The sequence below is a fragment of the Stenella coeruleoalba genome (assembly GCF_951394435.1).
Source record: "Stenella coeruleoalba genome assembly, chromosome: 1".
Lineage (NCBI taxonomy): Eukaryota > Metazoa > Chordata > Mammalia > Artiodactyla > Delphinidae > Stenella > Stenella coeruleoalba.
Window position 1 is genome coordinate 20,674,846 of NC_137169.1, and position 21,973 is coordinate 20,696,818.

General features: G+C 46.6%; 1 protein-coding gene across 2 annotated transcripts in view; it reads left to right on the top strand.

Moving 5' to 3' along the window:
• The first annotated feature begins 921 nt into the window (after positions 1-921).
• Positions 922-21,973, top strand: part of ARID1A (AT-rich interaction domain 1A) — a 71,733-nt gene continuing 50,681 nt past the window's right edge. Inside the window, exon 1 of one of the 2 annotated variants that reach the window (XM_079938807.1) lies at positions 922-3,163. In XM_079938807.1, coding sequence (XP_079794933.1) covers positions 2,027-3,163 — 1,137 coding nt within the window. In that variant the 5' untranslated portion in view covers positions 922-2,026. The remainder of the gene's footprint in view (positions 3,164-21,973) is intronic. The other variant, XM_079938806.1, reaches the window with a different exon arrangement.

Here is a 21,973-nt window from a genome sequence, read left to right on the forward strand (position 1 = left end):
TAAGGCGAAAATAGTTTCCTCCATTTGGTCATCCCTCTTCTGCAGTGGTTTCTTTGAACACTTAGGTTCCTCCAGTCCCTGAAGCCTCTTCTGTGATCTGTTTACAGTTTTACAGGTACTGTCTTTGGAGACTGGGGCTCTTGGTCATTGTGGGCAAAGGTGGGGCTTGTGTTCTCCCGCTAGAAGGCTGTCATATGCCCTCAAAGTAGCTTCAGTGGTGACTATTTTAAGTCAGTGTTGAGATGACCAGCTTTGATCTCAAACCCATTCTGATCACATTGTTGAATATGGCACAACTTGACCACTGTTTTTTTTTTTTAAATTAATTAATTTAAAAATTTTTGTCTGCATTGGATCTTCGTTGCTGAGCACGGGCTTTCTCTAGTTGCCGTGAGTGGGGGCTACTCTTCATTGCAGTGCGCGGGCTTCTCATTGCTGTGGCTTCTCCTGTTGTGGAGCACGGGTTCTAGGCACGCGGGCTTCAGTAGTTGTGGCTCACGGGTGTAGCTGCTCCGCGGCATGTGGGATCTTGCCTGGTCAGGGCTCAAACCTGTGTCCCCTGCATTGGCAGGCGGATTCTTAACCAGTGTGCCACCAGGGAAGCCCGTGACCACTGTTTTTTGTTTGTTTTTAATGCTAAGTAGCTAGGGGCAGCTGTGGGGACTCTGCTTTTTAAAGCCACCCTCCTCTGCTCTGACTTTAAGTGACAGGGCAGTCCCCTACACTCTGTCTTGATTCTGTAAAATGGAGATAATAGACCTCATGCCCCCAGGGCCTTGTGAGGACTGGCTAATGAGGGCAGAGGAGTGGGAAAACGGAAAGTCTAAAACAATGATCTGTCATTCCATGCAGCTTGCAAAGGGGATAAACTGTAAGGCTCAGCTGGTTCTTTGGAGCGGGTTTGTAAAAGGTTTTGAAGAAGAAAAGTGCTGTAGAGGTGCTAAGTAGCAGCCAAGAGACCAGGCCCGCTGCCAGGGGGTCAGGCCTGGGCCGAGGCGGCCGCGGTCTCGGGCTCAGGCCAATTTTGCAGCCCCAAGTAAACTTCACGGTTGCCCGCTCCCCTACGCGCGGCCTGGAGGGGACCGACCTGGGTAGGAACGCCAGGAGGGAGGCGGCGCAGGCTCCGGAGAGGCGCGAGTTCCGGGCCGGGTTTTCCCCGAAGCCTTCGGCGGCGGCGCTGCCGAGCGAAAGCGGCAGAGGGCCTGCCGCCGCCGCGGCTGGTTCTCTCCCCTCCTCCTTTGTGAAGGGACGGGAGCGAGTCCGTTCCACGGCCTGCGCCCGCTCCGCGCTCCGCTCCGGGTTTGCCAGGCGGCCGCGACGGCGCTGGGTAAAATGGCAGTGCTGAGCCTCGTGTCGGAGTGAGGGGGACTCGGAGGAGAGTGGGGCGCTCTAGCCGCTCAGTCCGGCCGCCCGCCCGCCCGCTCGCCCGCTGCCGCGCAGCAACCTCAGCCCGCGCCGCGGCCGGGGAGGGGAGGCAGGGCGCCCGGCCCGGCCTACGCTCCGACTCTACCTCCCGGCGCCTGGGCTGCTGCCGCGCGCCCTCCAGCCCGCCCGTCCCGGGTCCCCCTCCCCCCGCTCCCTCCCTCCCTCCCTCCCTCCCCGCCCCCTCCCCCTCGCCTGCCTCCCTCCCTCCCTCCTCCTTTCTCCGGCAGCAGAAAGCGGAGAGTCACAGCGGGGCCAGGCCCTGGGGAGCGGAGCCTCCACCGCCCCCCTCATTCCCAGGCAAGGGCTTGGGGGGAATGAGCCGGGAGAGCCGGGTCCCGAGCCTACAGAGCCGGGAGCAGCTGAGCCGCCGGCGCCTCGGCCGCCGCCGCCTCCTCCTCCTCCGCCGCCGCCAGCCCGGAGCCTGAGCCGGCGGGGCGGGGGGGAGAGGAGCGAGCGAGCGCAGCGCAGCAGCGGAGCCCCGCGAGGCCCGCCCGGGCGAGTGGGGAGGGCAGCCCGGGGGATTCGGCCCCGGGGCGGGGTGGGAGGGGGAAAGAAGACGAAGACAGGGCCGGGTCTCTCCGCGGACGAGACAGCGGGGATCATGGCCGCGCAGGTCGCCCCCGCCGCCGCCAGCAGCCTGGGCAACCCGCCGCCGCCGCCCTCGGAGCTGAAGAAAGCGGAGCAGCAGCAGCGGGAGGAGGCGGGGGGCGAGGCGGCGGCGGTAGCGGCCGAGCGCGGGGAAATGAAGGCAGCCGCCGGGCAGGAAAGCGAGGGCCCCGCCGTGGGGCCGCCGCAGCCACTGGGAAAAGAGCTGCAGGACGGGGCTGAGAGCAATGGGGGTGGCGGCGGCGGCGGAGCCGGCGGCGGTGGCGGGCCCGGCGCGGAGCCGGACCTGAAGAACTCGAACGGGAACGCGGGCCCTAGGCCCGCCCTGAACAATAACCTCACGGAGCCGCCCGGCGGCGGTGGTGGCGGCAGCAGCGACGGGGTGGGGGCGCCTCCTCACTCAGCCGCGGCCGCCTTGCCGCCCCCAGCCTACGGCTTCGGGCAACCCTACGGCCGGAGCCCGTCTGCCGTCGCCGCCGCGGCGGCCGCCGTCTTCCACCAACAACATGGCGGACAACAAAGCCCTGGCCTGGCAGCGCTGCAGAGCGGCGGCGGCGGCGGGGGCCTGGAGCCCTACGCGGGGCCCCAGCAGAACTCGCACGACCACGGCTTCCCCAACCACCAGTACAACTCCTACTACCCCAACCGCAGCGCCTACCCCCCGCCCCCCCAGGCCTACGCGCTGAGCTCCCCGAGAGGTGGCACTCCGGGGTCCGGCGCGGCGGCGGCCGCCGGCTCCAAGCCGCCTCCCTCCTCCAGCGCCTCCGCCTCCTCGTCGTCTTCGTCCTTCGCTCAGCAGCGCTTCGGGGCCATGGGGGGAGGCGGCCCCACAGCGGCCGGAGGGGGAACCCCTCAGCCCACCGCCACCCCCACCCTCAACCAACTGCTCACGTCGCCCAGCTCGGCCCGGGGCTACCAGGGCTACCCCGGGGGCGACTACGGCGGCGGGCCCCAGGACGGGGGCGCCGGCAAGGGCCCGGCGGACATGGCCTCGCAGTGCTGGGGGGCTGCTGCTGCTGCTGCTGCGGCGGCGGCGGCCGCCTCGGGAGGAGCCCAACAAAGGAGCCACCACGCGCCCATGAGCCCCGGGAGCAGCGGCGGCGGGGGTCAGCCGCTCGCCCGGACCCCGCAGGTACACGGCTGAGTGGGGAGGGGGCTGGGGCGAGCGGGGTCCTGGGAGTGGGGGGCGGCGGCGGGGAGCAGGCCACAGCCGTGGGCTACCCCCAGTCCGGGGCCCCCACTGCTGGGGAGCTGCCATTGTCTCGCTCTTCCCTCTTAAAATGGCTGCCTGTCTGCCTTACTCTCTTTCCCTCTTTCAGCCTTTGTGTGGGGCTTTCCCTGAGGTGTCTGCTCCCCTTCTCCCTCTACCCTGGTCCCTTCCAGCTCTGGGAGTCTTCCAGGGGGTGCGAAGCAGAGTGTGCGGGAAAGGGCCCGGCCCGGGGTGACGGGGTGCTGGGGGGTCAGGTTAGGGGTATAGGCAGTGCTAGCAGGTCTGGAGTTGAGTGAACAGTTATTTGCTCACCTGCCGCTCCTCTCTGCTCCTCCCCCCACCGCCCACCTTCTTCTAGGCCGGTCCCCATCTGTGTTTCCAAGGAGGGGCCCCTCGGGCTCGGGGGGACCTCGAGGGAGGGCAGGGGCCTGCTTGGGAGCAGCTAGAGGCCGGCTGCGGTCCACCCAGGGCAGCCCGGGCCGTCTCCTGTCTTAGTCTCCGTCGGCCCAGTGGCCTGGGCTTCTCCCTGGAAGTGCTGGTAAACAGCTGAGTGATTGGAGTAGTAAGTGCAGATTGCTTTGGTTTGGGATTTGAATTATGGAGGTAAAATCCTTCTGTCAAAGCCAGGAGACAGTTGGTCTTAGGTTGACATCCTATCTGTGATCTGATTGGCTCCCCATCTCCTGCTCTTGGCCATTTATAATTGCCTCTGATGTAATGGTACAACAATCCTGATGAGCTCATAAACTTTTACACTCTGCTTTTCTGCCAGTGATAACCCAAACCATCGCTGCCACTATCTGCTTTTTATTCCAGAGCTGAAATTGGCTGTGACCTTGAGGAGGGAGGTTTAAGCAGCAATACTGTATCAGCAGGAGCAGAGTCCCAGACAGGCTGCCCTTGTTACATTGTGCCCGAAACAAAAGAGGAGGCAGTGGCATTTTGCTTGTACCTTGGATTTATTTTGCTTGTTATGTTTTATGCAGACTGAAATAGATTCTGTGTTGTCAGAACAGTAGCTGAGTTTTTCTCTACAATGGGTTTGCTGTTTGTTTTGGTTTTGTGACTTTCCTGATGGTATAAATGACTTCTTTGATGGCTCTGAAGATGCGTTTGTCTTGAGTAATTTTGACCCTGTTCGCTTTGCAGAACTGAAATTATTTTACTGACCTTTTTATTGAGTGGCAAATATGGGATCTTTATCAGAGGGGGTAGGAAAAAACTTTGAGAACTGAAAGCTTTCTGAAAGAGAATTTCACATTTAGGTGTTCTGTTTTAAGGAAGGCTGGCCTCATTATTTGTTTACATGTTAACACTTTCTTTTGTTAATTGAACTTGGGGAGAGCAGATCAATTTAAAGGGAAGGACATCTTTTTTGATCTTGAGAGGGGCTGTTTCTTAAAGGCTTGGTTGGTGAAATTTATCATTTGTTCCTGGAAATATCAAAAAGCCTAGTTTTCTATTTTGTCATCATTCATTTTACAGCTTTGAAATAGAGGTCAACCAGTTTTTTTCTTTGCATTTTAAGTTCCATTTATTTCTGTCTTCCAAGATAACAAAGATATGACCTACAATGATACTTAAGACTTGCTTAGAAATTACAACTTTTAGGTGTGTTTTTATGTATTCTGTTTTATTTTGCTCTTCCTCTTCATCATGTTCTGTCTTCAGTGCTTTGGCCACGAATATTGGGTATTCTTTGGAGTCATCTATCTTTTCAAAGCAGAAAAAAGTCTTCCTTCATGTCTGCCCCTCTCCCAGCAGTACCCAGTTGTACCTTTGTCCTGTGAGATTTTGTTCACATTTTGTTCACTTCGGCGGCCTAATTAGATGTATTCCCTCCCCATCTTAGAACTGCTTTTCTACCCTTACGTTGAGCTGGGAATTTTGAAAATATTTATGTCAGGTAGCAGGTTTAGAGGTCTGTGCCTTGACTCCGTGTCTTCCATGATGTTCTACATCTGGGTAAGAAATAGGGGAATTTTAAATTAGATTCCTAGTGTCTGGAGGAGAAATTTTGTCTTAGAACATCTTCTCTCTGGGTCATTCTGTAGTTTATCTCTTTCCCCTCATTTTTTCCCTTTTGGGGGTGAGGGGGAAAGGAGGCTAAGTAATTTACTATTCTTAAACCGTTAGATGAAATAATTTGGGGTAAGTCAAGGCTCATTTAAAAACAAAAATTAATTTGAATTCTTTCAGCTTGGGGATATTCAAGCAAATTCTTTTTTTTTTTTTTTGGTAAAACCAATTTTTGCCGTATAGTAATTACTGTTTTTCAGTCATTAAACAAATATCTGAGCACTTTCTATGTACTAGGCACTATGTTCTGTTCTGGATAAATGGTAGGAAAGTAGATACAGTCCCTGTTTGGAAGCTTGTCTGTGCTGCCTTTGTGCGAATTTTCTTATTCCCTTTTAACATTAACAGGCCTAGCACTTCACACAACATAGATTTCTGTCGGATTTCAGTTCAGTTGCCTGTTCTCCTGAGACCCAGAGCATGGGCTGGTGAGCATTCACTTGTAGAAGAGACAGTGCAACTTCCAGTTTTGTGGGTTGTTTCAGGTGTGTCATCTAGATGAAGGTTGTAGGTGGGTAGATTTCGTTCTGAATTCCTTTTTGCTACTTAAGGATAAACTACTTGTCAGACCATGATGCCTATTCTTAAGCATTCTTAAATAATAAGATCCTGGTTTGTTCTCTTCTTTCCCTAACTCCGTCTTGAATTAAGAGTTTTTTGCAAGTGTTTCACTTTGTTATAAGGCAGAAACTAACACACCATTGTAAAGCAATTATACTGTAATAAAGATGTTAAAAAAAAGTTTTTTGCAGGGACTTGATTAACAGAGTTAAGGTGGTAATGTTCATTTGACTCTGAATCTTTATGGAGTAAAGATTAGGTATGTGTGTGTATTGTGGCTCTGTCTTTTTCACAGGAGCTGGTTGGATCCCATCAAACAAACTTTTCCTTTATGCCTTTCCATAAGTAGTATTGTATCTCAAGGTGTTGAATCCTGCTACTGATGAAATACTTTTCAGTCACCTATGTTCTTGAACCTCGTGTAAAGCTTTTTTTTTTAGCTGTAGTACCTTGAGCTGGTAGACTACGCTCATCAAAGTAAAAAATCCAATAGAATATGTAGTCCAGGATCAAGGTGGATTTGATTGTAGAAGCTTGGCTGTTAGTTCCTGCTATGGAAATATCAAATGATATTTCCGACTCCTGGGAAACAAATACAGGAATCCTGGGCTTATGGGAATGCCTACTGGCAGAAATTCTGGGCTGGCTGAAACACAGGACTCTTGGAGCTCTCTCAAGTAGGAGGGATCAGGAAAACCACACTGAGACGGCACTTAGTTGTGAGGGCTTCATGTTTCTCTGCTTTCCATGAGAGAACTGGGCTGATGAAGGTTGGGATGATGGTGAGAGAAGAGAGAAAGCAGTCAGGACCAAGGCGGGCTTCTTTGTATTGGGCCCTGTGGGGATTTTTTAAGGTTCCTTCCCTTGTGTGTGGCACAGAGTAACCATGACAAGTGGCACCTGCTGTAACAAGATGATTTGGATTGCATTAAATATTCATATGTTAGATTGACTCTTGTAGGGTGTGAAGTCTACAGTCACTCTTTTGCAAAGTTAGCGAACCTTATTGTATGTATGTATGTATGTATGTATGTATATATTTATGGCTGCGTTGGTCTGCGTACGGGCTTTCTCTAGTTGCGGCAAGCAGGGGCTACACTTCCTTGCGGTGTGTGGGCTTCTCATTTCAGTGGCTTCTCTTGCTGTGGAGCACACGCTCTAGGTGCTCGGGCTTCAGTAGTTGCAGCACGCGGGCTCTAGAGCGCAGGCTCGGTAGTTCTGGCTCACAGGCTTGGTTGCCCCATGGCATGTGGGATCTTCCTGGACCAGGGATTGAAGCTATGTCTCCTGCATCGGCAGGCAGATTCTTAACGACTGCGCCCCAGGGAAGTCCCAGTGAACCTTTTTTTTTTTTTTTTTTTTGGCGGTACGCGGGCCTCTCACTGCTGTGGCCTCTCCCGTTGCGGAGCACAGGCTCCAGACGCGCAGGCTCAGTGGCCATGGCTCACGGGCCCAGCCGCTCCGCGGCATGTGGGATCTTCCCAGACCGGGGCACGAACCCGTGTCCTCTGCATAGGCAGGCGGACTCTCAGCCATTGCGCCACCAGGGAAGCCCAGTGAACCTTTTTTAAAACGTGGAAATAAGCTAACAAAGTAATGGTCAGGGTCTTTTCCCATTCCCATCCCCCAAAAGTTTGTATTGATTGGCTTCAAATCCCCAAATTCTAGAAGCAACTGAAGCATGCAAATATGGCTAAAATATGGCATTCAAAATAAATTGGCACTAAATAGTTCTCTTTCCTGCCAGTGAGATGGGATGATACCTTGGTCTCTGAAATGGAGTCCTGATTCCCTTGGCTTTCATTTCTGGGTTTTTCCCTGTTTAGATTGGTCATTATCATTACTGATGTGCATCGAGTTGTGTGTGGTATAGTAGTGAGCAGTAAAGAGTGCAGGACTCAGAAGGAAGAGGAGCTTTGGTTCCACATGCAGCTCTGGATTAAGCTGTGTGACTTTGGGCAGGGCATTTGCCTTCTCTGTTTCATTTTCTCTTCGCTGGTAAAGCGAAGCTGGTGAACTGCATAACCTTCTCTGATGCTACACATCTGTCTGTGCTTCCATACCTGGCTTGTTAGGAGGGCAGCTTCTTCCTGTACCTTTTTCAACAGGGATCCTGAGACCATCTTTCTTTCCCTGGGCTCAAGGAATTCAAGTCTGTTTTCTCTTGAGGACTTACAGGAACAAGCTCTAAATAGTTGGGTGCCACTGTGGTCTGTGGCCCTTCACAGAAAAAGCCCTACCAGATTGTTTTGCTTTGAGACTGTTAATCTGGTTGTCATTAGTCATTCCACCTGGCTGGTGGTATTAATACACTAAACAGTAATTGAAAAATTAGAGTTCATTAGAGCAAGACTTGAAAAATAGTTCCTTCAGAATCTCCATGAGGGGATTTTGGGTAGATTAGGGAGGGGGTGAGGAGTGGATATTCATAAATTCAGCATTAACACTGTTTCTTTGGTTGGGGGTGGATAGGAAGGTGGGGAGAGGTAGTATTAAGCTCTCCAGACTCTTCTGGTGTTTGGGCAGGTCTAGGTCTGGTTTGGGCAGTTGGTTGTAATCTGAGTGCCTGAACTTGCCCTGTAAGTTTTGCTGAGAGAGGAGCAAAAGTTCCTGAGACTGGAACAGGAACAGGAAAAGCTAAGCGTCTCAGGGTCAGCTTCATAGGTGTATTGCCATTTCTCATACCCCTGTTGTTTTTTTAAAACTATGTTGTGTGGTTTGCAGTTGGTCCTGGAAATGCTGTTCATTCGGCTGTTCTCCAGTATACCAGAATTTCCAATTTTTCTCCTCCTGGTTTAGTAGTTAAAAAGTGTAATTTAGGCATCTTAGAGGTGTGCTAGAAGGAAGCTTCCCTTTATGAAAGAGGGAAAAAGGTAGAGGGAAAGGTGTTTGATAATTCTTTGCTTGACACAGCAGCTTCTTCTCTCTGAAGGAGCCAAGTGTTTCAGAGCTTTGTGTAAATACTTGCTGAGCTGTCAATATGTACCCAGGAGGTTTCTATAGTAAGATGTAAACGGCTCTATAGAATGTTTGACAGGCAAATTAATAAACAGTGTTCAAGCAAAGATAATGCTAGTTTCTTCTCACGTGGTGGAATAAAATAACATTGGAGAAAAAGACTTGGGGGTAGGGAAGAGAGGGTAATGCTGGAGGGTAGAGGTGGGGGTGGAGAGCATGGAGTTGAGAAGAAATGATGTAAAAGAGGTTTGAAGTGAAAAGATGATGCCCTGGAAGAGAAACCTCCCTGGTTCTGGCTCCATGCTGAGTTCAGGGCACGTGGAGCCCTGTTTAAAATCAGTTGCAGTTTCAGAGTGAAAATAAACAGAAGTTTGGAAAGAAGGTCCTAAGTTTCAGTTAGTGAACTAAGTGTGCTCCTAAAGCTTGCTTTATGAGACTGTGAGTTTTAAATTTAAAGCATTGTTCTTTCAGAACGTTTCTGTAGTTTGGTGAGATGTTTTTAGGGTTGGGTTTGCATTTTTGGAATACCAAAAAGGAAAAAAAAGATACTACTACTTCAGTGCTGTCCTCAGCCTCTGTTCTGCTTTGGCTCGCAGGATTATAAGCCCACTCCTCCAAGGGCCAGGTTTAATTTTTTTTAAATTAATTAATTAATTAATTTTTGGCTGCATTGGGTCTCCGTTGCTGTGTGTGGGCTTTCTCTAGTTGTGGTGAGAGGGGGCTACTCTTCATTGTGGTGCGCGGGCTTCTCACCGTGGTGGCTTCTCTTGTTAGGGAGCATGGGCTCTAGGCGCACGGGCTTCAGTAGTTGTGGCACGTGGGCTCAGTAGTTGTGGCTCACGGGCTTAGTTGCACCAGGCTTAGTGGGATCTTCCTGGACCAGGGCTCGAACGCGTGTCCCCTCCTGCATTGGCAGGCAATTTTTAACCACTGTGCCATCAGGGAAGCCCGGGCTGGGTTTAATTTATATAGCTTTTACTTGACTCCTGTGCATCACTTGTTTTTTGTTTGTTTGTTCTTGTTTTTGTTTTTGTTTGCGGTACGCGGGCCTCTCACTGCTGTGGCCTCTCCCGCTGCAGAGCGCAGGCTCAGCGGCCATGGCTCACAGACCCAGCTGCTCCGCGGCATGTGGGATCCTCCCGGACCGGGGCATGAACCCGTGTCCCCTGCATCGGCAGGCGGACTCTCAACCACTGCGCCACCAGGGAAGCCCCATCACTTATTTTTATATTAAAATTAATGCCCCAGGTTCCTGGGTCATTACAGTGTTTGCGGACTCGCTAAGTCCTGCCTGAAGGGTTATGTGAGTAGATTCAATCTTTGTTTTTAAAATTGCCATTTTAGGATTAAAAACGTTTCTGGTTCTTCTGGTGAAACATTCTTTTTATGGAGGAGGAGGTATTTTAGAAGTGTTTTATCTGTCTGCCTATCGTACTCTCCCTTGGTAGCCTTGTGAGATGACCGGATTTACTTTCTCAAAGTCTCTTTTTAAATGTAATCCACTGACTCTGACACCAGTGTTCTTCACAAGAAGTGTTTTTTAGACCAGAGTCCTGGAAGTGCCTTTTTGACTCAGCATAGTAGTAGGGAGTATGAATGTAATTATGGCCCTGACCATAATTTTTAGTTCGGTTCAGCTAACTTACCAAAGGCTATCAGCTTGTTTTAAAACAAGATACAAAAACTTGGATTGACACTGACATTGATTGCCCAGGCCTTTCCCCAGTATGGTGGTAGGGAGGGTATTAGAACTTCAGGCTTGTTGCTGAGAGCATGATTTCTAGCTCAGGGGGGTCTGGAGATTCAAATGGGGGTGGGATGTAGCTCTTTGTGAACATACCTACTAGATACTAGGGAGGGACTTAAAAGATAGAGGCAATATCTGCTTCAGAAGAATTTAGTTTTCTTGGGAAACATGCTTATGTGTACACATTTGGAAAACTTGCAAAGCAGGGTTTTACAAATGGATACAGACCAAACTCAGTGTATGGGCTGAAGGAATCTGAGAATAAGGAGCAATCACATTTGGGCAGAGTAAACCTGGGACAGCTTTCCAGAGGCAGTGATTTGTGAAGTTAAATGTCCAAGAAGGGGAAAGTTAAAATATTAATTTGCTTTTTCATAATGCTACTCTGAGTTTCATGGGCTTTATAGAATTTAAGTTACACATCCATCCCCAGACCTGTAGTTGTCTGATTCTGGTGACTTTGAGAATTTGGACTGTAACCAGTTCCATGAAAGAGAGTGGTTTCAGGGTCTTAGTGGTTCCTGTGGTTATGTGGGGCCTTTAGTACAACCTGCCAAGTTCTTGGCTAGTTCAGAGGCTCTCTTGTAGTAATTTTGGGTTTGGAAGTTTGTGTCACCTTCAGAGTTGTGTGCCCTGGACAACTCTACAGTGATAGTCGTTGAACTTTGGTTAGAGAGCCTGAGTTTTTTCTTTTTCGGCAAAGTTAATTGACCTTTCTTAAAACAGGAGCCATGAGGTACCTGTCTGGACTCAGGCTGCTGCTGTTTCTGAAGGTTTGGGAGCTGTGCTCAAGCTGAGTTGCTTGGATCAGACCTTATATTGAGGGTTTTTGGGTGGGTAAGCCTGCACATATGCAGTTTGCCCATCTGTTCACAGAAATGGCCTTTAATATTGTTTTTGATTAGGTTGGCTGTGGCCAAGAAGCTCATAAATGCTGCAAACACATGCTTATTCCTTATGGGAGCCTCTGAAATGTAGTGATTTTGGTTTCTCTTTACCTGCTAGTCCATGTGTGATTGGATCACATGTGATTTCTGGCACTTTTCAAATGGTAAGTGGATGCTTAACAACTGAAGACGCATGGAGTGTCCAGTACCAGGCTACTACAGTGCTTCCACCTGGAAGAGGAGGGTAGGTTACACTGTTCCAGTATAAAGATATGGAGTCTTGAATACAGATTCTAGTTTGGAAATATCTCTTCCACCATCTTTACCTTGCCATTCTGGCATTTTGTGAAAGTGAGTTTCCAGTAACTCAGAATTGGGCACAGTGGTTCCCGCAAGTGTGTAGGGGCTTGAGATGAACTCCTTAGTCAGTCCAGGTTTTAAGAATCCAAGTTGGGGTGAATGTTGACTTAACTGCCTTGAGTATTCTTCCCTGAACTTGCTCTTCCCCCTATTTAAATGGATGGCATTAGTATTTATTGAATTTGAAGGGACATCTGAGTGAACTTTTATTTTTGTTAGTCATTTGTGCATACTAGAAGATGATCTTGGGACAGGTTGAGTCTGTATTTCCCAGTGGCTTCTGCATTTTCTAAGGGTGGACTGCAGTGGGAAGAAGTCTAATGCCAAGAATGCATTCCAACATGCTGCAGAGTAGGAAATTTGATCCCTAAAATGTTGACTTAGTGTTGGTTATGGTACATATTAGAAATCACTCAGTAATCCAGGACAGATTTTTGTCGTCCTCCAGGAAGTTAATGTTGGTATGAAATACTAAGGGGCTTTGGGCACTGGGCTATGCGCTCTGCAGGCCCAGAGTGCTGCTTGAATATGAAGAGGAAATGTGCCATGTGCTTTTTTTTTTCTCTTTTGCATTTGGGCTTCCTTATGGCTTCATTGCTTCTGGGTTCGTAAGTCTGCAATGTTAGGTATTAGACTTCCTCCTCCCTTGGCACTGGCACGTTCATGATTTTTTTGTGGCTCATCACCAGCAGCCAAGATTCTTGTATGCTTTTCCCTCTTAAACTTGTTAGCTTTCAGCTTGCTTGTTTATAGACGTCTCTGTTAAAAGGAACTCCCCCCTCAAGATCTAGCACCAGCATGACGGCAGCAGGGGAGTTTAGGGATTGGTGTGATATTTGAAAACCCATTTGCTGTGTGCTTAGTGTCTTTATTTTGCCTCCTGTTTTCCTTGAGGTCACAACTTGCATGAGTGCATCTGGGTCCAGCTGTTTATTCTCAACTGACTGGTGCCTGGTGTACTTTGACTTTAAGAAGAGTGTGAGTTCAGCCACGTGGTAGAGGATTAAAGGCTACATCGTGCTGGGTACTTCCTTTAAGAGGAAACAGATATGTCTTTGGGCTCTTCTTGCCCAGTGATTTCCCCTCTCTCTTGGGTAGACCTTATTACAGCTTTCTGTTGTTCTTAGAGAACAAATCACCTGAGCAGAATGCTGGGAATTGGTTGCTCTTTGTTACTACATCTTTTCTGGTGAATACAGATGGCTTTCTCTCTTGCCTTTTGGACAAGATTCTGTTCTGGTTGGAAGGTGATGGAGTTTCATGGCATTAGTTTAGGAGTGTGAAACTCTTGATTCACATTTGGATAACCTGCCTTTCGTTTCCAGACTTCTAACTTTTTACCTGTTTAGGAATCTGGGCTGCCAAAGATATTAATAAGGATTTGGGGATCAATTCTATAGGTAGTTTGTCCACAACTTTGTCCTGGGCCAGGGGTAGGCCAGGGACCTCACTGAGTTCCCTGTTTTCAAGTGATGGTGTGTTGGGGGTGAATATTAATGGTAATTACCATGTAGTTGAGTACTTGCTATGTGCCAAGCACTATGCTTGGGTCTCTCCATGAATTTCTTTATTTAATCTTCACAATCATGAGAGGTGGGTTCTAGAGTTATTCCTCCCACTTTACAGATGAGGAAGTAGAGTAAGAATGAGAAATTCGCCCTAGGACAAAAAACTAGTAAAAGGTAGAGTTTAGGTTTGAATCAAGGTTTGTCTGATTCTCCAGAGCTGTGTAACATTATAAAATACTAAGTTTGCTTCTCCAAAATAAATTATTCAAGCACTAGACCTTGTTGGGACATTATTTTTTGCAATAATCTAGAACTCTTTTTTTTTAAAAAAACTATTTATTTATTTAGGCTGTGCCAGGTCTTCATTGCGGCATGTGAGATCTTTAGTTGCAGCGTGCATGTGGGATCTAGTTCCCCGACCAGGGATGGAACCCGGGCCCCCTGCATTGGGAGCTCAGATTCTTGGCCACTGGACCACGAAGGAAGTCCCTAGAACTCTTAAATGGGGTGAAAGACTGAAAAGCCTTTAGTTACAGTTTGACATTATGCCCAGATTTCTGTCCCATCCATCTCTTCCATTTAGAATTTTATTTAGGTTTTTGATGAATGTCTGTATGATCCCGATGGTAAGAATTGGCAGGATTTGGTCCTTAGGCCCTTTTCTCTTTGAGAGTGGGGATAGAGGTAGGATTCAGGCTCAAAGATAGAGCCCTTCACTTTGACCTAAATGAGAGTAACTTGCATTATGAAAATATTTGCAGAGTGATTTTACTTTCTAGAACTTGGAGCACTCCCTGGAGAGATGAGGATTATTGTCTTAATTTTCCACTTCAGGGAAGTGAACACGTAAAGGTTAAGTGCCTCACACAGTTTCATGTCAGTCAGCTCTAAAAGTGAGGTTTAAAGTTCCCTTAGGCTGTGTGACTTCAGGCAAGTCACTTCTCTGAATCTGTATCCTCAACTGTATGATAAGGAAAAATATCTACTTGCAGCTGTAGTAAACGTTAAATAACATATATGTAAGTATTACTTGTTATCCAATAAAATTCGAACACAGCTCCTAGTTGGTAGAGGCCCCTGCTTGAGAGGGGGATAGAATTGAATGGTTAAAGACAGACAGCATTAGTCTGTGCTGAATTAAAAGCTATCCCATAGTTTTTACCTGGGCCCATAGCATTTTTACCTGGGCCCTGTTTAGAAATACAAATACTCATCCAGACGTACTGAATCCAAAACTCTGGCAGTATGTTTTAACAAGACCTCCAGGCCACTATAACGCACACTCAAGTTTGAGAACTACTGGATTTATGCTCAACTAGGCTACAGAATATATCTGAAATACCTGAGGGGCTTCTTCCACATTATACCAAAGGCTAATGTTTCAGATGTATCTGCCCTTCCCATGATGTTGAAAGTGTGTTATTGGTTGGAGAAAAGGTTAAAAGTGCTAGGGGTTGGGGGAGAAGAAAGAAAATACTTCTGAGATGGATCTTCTATACAGTAATGACACACTCTGTTTGTTTATAGGACCTGGGGACTCCCTGCCCTCCGTTTCTCTTTTAGCTCTTTGGTGGCGTAGCATGAGGATGGTTCTGGTTTGATGAAGGTGGAAAAGCTCATTTTAGGGTGGTGGCCTCCAAGTATGACCAGTTGACAAAACTGCCCAAAAAAGTCGTTCTTGAAAATGCTCCTCAGAGGCTAGTATTTGAAACCTTAATTAAATGCCATGATATCCTTTCTGCTCGTTGATGGCCCGCTGATCTGAGAATCTGGTGGTCTCTGAGTAGACCATTCTTAATGACTTCCCTCTGTCTCTCATCCCCCACCCCTCAGTGCCCCAGTGGCCACCTTGAGTTTTGCTGTGATTCCTTTCCTTGTGTCCCTTGTTGTGAAGTCCTAGTAAATAAACCCTCTAAGAAGACTCCTGACAAGTTACCCCATCTCTGAAGTGGATGAGGTCTCTTTGAGGAATGGACATTTGAGCCAAAACCTGTCCCTAGTTGTATGACTTAATAAGGATTGTGCTTGGCACAGAGATGGAAGTTACAGAAATGGTTAGATAATAAACATTAATAATGCAAAGACCAAGTGGAGAACCAGTGTTGTAGTTCATGGGGGCTTTCTGAAAACCTGATGTGGTTTCTGAATCCTTCCCATTAAAAACATGTTTCCTGTACCAGACCTCTTTTCCCTCCTGCCTGAGAAGGGAAGCTGTGATCACTGTGACCTGGCTGCGATGAAGGCAGAGGCTTCCAGGAGGCAGTATGCTGACAGTTTGATCTGTGATTTGATATTTGTATGTACAGACAATACTCTGGTAGTCATATGTTCCGTGTGTGTGTTTTTGTGTTCTAGACTCACTTTATCATCCCTCTGCCATTCAGCTTTATTTTCTCTCTGTTCTTGTTTTTTTCCTTTTTCATTCTCTCCTTTGGTTTCTAACTCTGTTAGTAGAATGCAAAGCACATGGAGACTTCAGTAGCTTTAACACACCAGAGCTGACAAAATGTCTTAAGGGAACCGGAGAGGCAACTTATACCACTTTCAGATCAACATTGTTTCAGTGAAGATTCCTGGTATCTGCTTACCTCTGTTGGAATGGCCTGGCTAACTAGAGGCAGGACGTGTCTTTGTCTAATAAACTAAGAAACAGAAGTTTCCTAGATGATCTCTCCCTCTTCTCTTTTCTCACCTTATTGTCTTTGGTCTGGAGACTTTCTTAGCCCTCCTTAATCTGTTTTGGGGGTTCTGTTGGTCTAAGACAGATTTGTAACATTCTTGTTTTTCTTTCTAGTCTGTGATTTGAATCTTCTGCTTTCCCAGTGCAGCTTTGAATTGGCTTCTTTAAAACCCCTACATAAAACCTCAAGTGACCAATATGTGGTCTCATTATGGTATTTTGGGTTAAAATAAAATGAGATTGAGATTGCCTTATTCAAGGCACACAGAATTTCCCTTTGGTAAATGTGTCTGGGTGAGTGAACACAGCAATCTCAAAAGAGTGTATGAGCCAAAACAGACTTGGGGGGGGGTACGGATAAATATTAGCTAGATTTCCATAGCTTAGTGTGCCAAGTATTCATCCCAATTTGATTATACTGGCCACAGATAGCAGGAAAGACAGCTGGTAACTTTGGTCTAGTCTCATGCATTTCTCGTATAAATGATGAAGCCAGGGTCTTCAGTACACATTTGTGTGGACAGTGGTATAGAGGAGGGGAGGTTGGTACCAATGTACTTTTGGAGCTCTGAAAAGAATAGGAGAATCTATAGTACTCTATGGCTTTTCATTCAGGGAACTGCTGACCTTAAAAAAGCCTGAGGATTTGGAAGCATCTGTAATCTTAATAAGGTAGGCTGTGCCCTTGGCCGTTCCTTAACTTATTTTATTGTGCTTGTTATAGTGGACATAGGGGGACCAAGGGAAAGGCTGGCATTTTTGGAAAGTGGTCCAGGGCAGCCCTAGGAATTAATGAAAGTGCCATGGCTGCTGCTTCTCAGTGTCTTTATCAAAATATAGTACTTGATTGGATTGATTACAATCAAAGCATGATGGCAAACAGATTCCCCTACTGCATGTGAATCAAGTTCCTACAGCTAAGTGATGTCACAGATACCTTTTTTAGTATAGAAGGAAAAACTTGGGCAGAATGTAAAACTGTGCACTTAGAGAAATTTAGAACCTTTTTATATGACCCATGCCAGACCAAGTCTGGAGTTACAGATAAAGTAAAAGGAACGGGGGAAAAGAGAGCTTTTTAAAGGAGAAGGCAAGGAGGCCTTGAAGTTTTCTGGCTACAAGCAGTTTTTGCCTTTGCCTTTTTTGTCTATTTTTGAGCAGTTATCTGTAAAGCAATTTAACATATGGAAGAGGGAGTAGTATTTTAGAAACTAGGTCAAAAGAACTAGGTGTGATTTAGAAGTGTTGTCTTTACTGAAAAGTTGATATATACTCTCCTGGGTAAAGCTCTGTTTGAAAGGCTATGTGCCCCTTGCCTCTCCATGTATCCCTTAAGCGTACCATATCAATTCCTGATAAATAACAAATAGGTAGGGAAGAAAATGTCTAAACCTACTTAGTGCTTCATTCTTAACCTGCTCAGTTGGGCTGCGGTCCATCCACAATAAGGTCCGTTCCCTAGTAGAAGCACCAAAGGATGGTTTGTGGGAGGAAATACTTTTTTCTGATGTCAACCCATAACACCTCGTGTGGGTAGTCAGGTCTGTATTTTGTTAAGTTTTTAATTATTAAGCATATACTGGAAGGCAGTATACCAACCTGTTTTCCTTGTATACCATCAGGTTTTCTTGGACTTTGATCATATGCCCCATTTCTCAAGAATTTTCAGGATAAGAACTTTTTTTTTTAGCTCACTTAATTGTCCGGTCCTGTTACTGAAATATTGTCTAATTTAAAGCATACAATAGTTGGGACTTGCCAGTGTAAGAAATCTTGTGGCAAAACTTTTTTTGAAAAACCTGTGAGTACCTACCTACCATTTGGCAGTTGCTTACAGTAATGTAACAGCTACTTAAGGAGCTTCTACAATGTATCAGGCAACAGGATTCATAATGCCATGGAGTACTTTCTAGTAGGGAAAGATATAAATAAATAATCACAAATAACTATATAATTATAATTGTATTAATGCACTGGGGAAGTACTGCCTTCAGTAAATTATTTTCCAACTATTTCATAAAGTAAATTTTTATTTATGATTACCTTGGCTAGTGGGTGACTTTGTACTGTTGAGCTCTTGGGATAGGTACCAGTCAGTTCTGATTCCCTTTCCCATCACTGCTCCAGGGTCAATTGTTACAGGAAATTCTCCATCTCAGACTGGACTTGTAATGGGCTAGAGTCCATTATTTCTCAGTGAGGCTCTTCTTTGTGTGGAGATGCATTGCAGGACATTTGGCATCCTGCTCCCCAGGTAATAAATGTCAGTAATACCACAGAATCGCTGTGGTAACCTAAAAGGCACTTTCGTACATTGGTTTCCAAACACTTCTCTGGGGCTAGTATTGCCCTGGTTGAAAACCGTTGGGCTTTACTGTCAGGATTCTTGGAAGGAGCTATTGAACAAATTCCTTTGGGAGAACAGACTGAAAGTAGGTAGAGCTTGAGAACTGGACTGGTCAACCCTTTTGGTGTCTAACGTGTGTGTGTGTGTGTGTGTGTGTGTGAGTGTGTTTGTGTTTAAGTTTTCTTTATTTTTAAAAAATATTTATTTATTTTTGGCTGCATTGGGTCTTCGTTGTTGTACATGGGGGCTACTCTTCGTTGCAGTGCACCGAAGTTGTCTTATTGCGGCGGCTTCTCTTTGTTGCAGAGCACAGGCTCTAGGCACGTGGGCTCAGTAGTTGTGGTACACAGGCTTAGTTGCTCCGCGGCATGTGGGATCTTCCTGGATCAGGGCTCGAACCCATGTCCCCTGCATTGGCAAGTGAATTCTTTTTTTTTTCTTTTTTGCGGTACGCGGGCCTCTCACTGTTGTGGCCTCTCCCGTTGCGGAGCACAGGCTCCGGATGCGCAGGCTCAGCGGCCATGGCTCACGGACCTAGCCGCTCCTCGGCATGTGGGATCTTCCCGGACCGGGGCACGAACCCGTGTCCCCTGCATCGGCAGGCGGCCTCTCAACCACTGCGCCACCAGGGAAGCCCGGCAGGCGGATTCTTAACCACTGCACCACCAGGGAAGTCCTGTAGTATTCTTGTTTTTTAAGTGGGTATTTTGAAACTGCTTTCAGCTCCATTCTGCTTTTTCTCCTATTGAGTATGGAGAGAGGGAAGTAATTTATTTGATTGTTAGTTAACTTCTAGTTGACCACTTTGGGTTTCTGGTCTTGAGTGTGTGGGACCAGAACTGGGTCTGGTTTCTAAGCTTTATTGCTTAGAAATTTGGGACTTGTGTAGGATGATAATAGCTAACATTTTGGGTGCTGGAGGAGATAGCAATCAAACACAGACACATACCTTGTATTCTAGCCTTGTAGCTTATACTAGTCTAGGATATAGACTTTAAACAAGATAAATAAGTAAACTTTAGCATATAGTATGCTTAGTGATATGTGCTCAGGAGCAAAGTTAATCAGGGATCAACTGTAAGAAGTGTGCAGGATTGAAATCTTAAATGGGTACACCAGGGGAGGCCAAAATGAAGTGATATTTGATGTGAGAGAGCTATACTAATACCTGAGAGAAGAAAGAGTATTCCAGGTGGAGAGATCAGTGAATACAAAGACTCTGAGGCTGGAGCATGTCCAGCTGGTTTGAAGAACAATGTTTTGTTTCGTTTTAATGTATTAACTTATTCAACCCTGAGGGTGCTGCTAGTGCCATCTCTATTCTGTTGATGTAGAAACTGAGGGACAGAGAAGTTGAAGGCATTGTGGAGGCAGAGCTCTTAGGACTTAACTGTGTTGAACCAAGCATTTCCTCTCAGCATGAAAGAGGTTAGGAATTGCCAAGACCTCTAGAATTCCACTTTCTCTTTCACAGTCCCCTTTCTTTTCCTCTTTTAAAGTAGAAAAGTTTGTTTTACACACGGATGTCTACCTTCCCGGAGTTTGTGTTCTAGTCTAGGATACAGACAGTGAACAAGGTAAATAAGTAAAGCATATAGTATTGTTAGTAATAGGTGGTCAGGTGAACAAGACAGTCGGGGATTAAGTATAAGAATTTGGGAAATCTTGGCTTTGAGAATGCTGCTTATTTGGGAATCTGAGGTCCGTTCCTAGTTTTTCTCTATTGGCCAGGCACTGCCCTCTTCAGACCATAGGTTGGCTAAGGAAGCTGAACGTGCATCTGAGTTCTAGGGTCATTCTGTGCTGGAGATGGGAGGAGATTTGGAGGGAGGCCATGCAGCCCAAATGCTCCCAGACTGGACATGAGAATTGCCTGAGGAGATTCCTGGCCCCATCCCAGAGCTGCTGATTCAGAATCTAGAGGGCGGGATTCAAGTGTGTAGCTGAAGAGGTTAGGTACAGCCTGATTAGTGCCTACCCCTCTCTCCCCAGTTGGTCAGAGAACTGGGATTGAAACTCAGGCATTCTCTTAGTCTAGTGTACTCTTTTCATCGTGTTGTAATGCTGTCTTACTCTTGAGATTAAAAAGTTGTAAACAAGGGGATGTTTAATTTTATCAAATGGCATTTCATTCTTGTTTAATCATTGTCTTGGGGCCTTACTGTTTTATATATTATATACCTGGGTTTTCAGTAGTACCTGAAGAATTCTTTCTCAAGAAGGTATGTGTCTTTCTTAGAGGCTTTTGTAATTCATTGGAAATTGGGAGAAATTGGTTAGCTAAGTTTGGTCTTCCGAAAAAGGGATCATCATTTTTGGAAGAGCACTTTCTCTTTGAAAGGTGGCTAATGAAAGTGCTCTGGATGAGAAGAACTTCATCATTTGTTGGGGAATTTATTACTTTAATGCTCTACTTGCTTTATTTGAAGAGCTCTTTCAGGACCCAGCGAAGAAATAAAGAAATGCCAGCCACCTGGTTGTGGTTTTTCTGTCACGCCTCTTCTGGGGGACAGCTGCGAGGTGGTTGTTACGGTTGGCTCTCATAATTTATTTGAGTTTTGTGGAAGATTCAGTGACTTTTCCCCCTTTGGTCTCTTTTTTCTACCCTTAGTGAGTTTTTTTCTGATTTTCTGGTCTGGAAAGATGGAGCACAGTAGCCTAAATACCTCTGAGCCAGGGAGAGAGCCAGGCATCTTGTCTTGTTCTCTATCACATTAGAGACAGTGTGGGTTGGAAGGTCCTGAGTCTGTTGTCAGGTTGCAGCCCCTCCTAGGAGTTCGGTCAGCTTGATGCTTCAGGCCATGTCTTTGAAATGGGCTCTTACTTAAGGCTGCAAAGGGGAATGTGCCCTGATCTTCAAGAATCGTTTCTGTAAACAGAATGGGGTAGATAGAACTTTTAATTGACTTTGGGTTTTTTATTTATATTCAACTTGGACACTTATGGAACGTTGAAAGAATTTTTTAAAAAACTGTCTCTTTCAGGTGGTAGTTGTAAACTAGTTGTTGGTAATTCCTCTCTCACCATAGGCATATGGCCAGTTTGTTGAGAACTGGAATGAACTAGAACTAAAATGAAAGAATTGTTTTCAGTCTCTTGTGAAGTAGAAAAATGGGGTGTGATTCTCAGGTTATGAATGATAAGAAACATAGGCTGAGTGGGTTGATCTCCTGGGTCAGGTGTTGGTATATCTGATGAGAGATTTTTATTTTCTTATCATCGGTATAGCTTCAGGAAATCAGTGATGTCTCTGGTGAGGCCAAATAGGAAGTGAAGAATCTCTTGTTATCCTGGGTCACATAAACAGTGGGCACATGACTGTTTAAATGCAAAACAAAATGAAGGGAAGGAATCTCCTTATTTTAGGAGGCAGGGTCTGGGGATAGAACTAAATGCAGGTTTCTGGGCAGTTTTTCCTTGATTGGGGTTGGGCCCCTAGACCAGTCTTCAAAGCCATGAAGTGTACTGGAGGAGTGAGAAAAAACAGGATGAGGATACAGATGTCTGTGTGGCTGGGGAGGGGGGCACTGTGAGAATGATTTATGCTGGTCAGCTCACGTGTATCGGGGTGCAAAGGGTGGTTCTCTCTATGGAATCTACTCGGT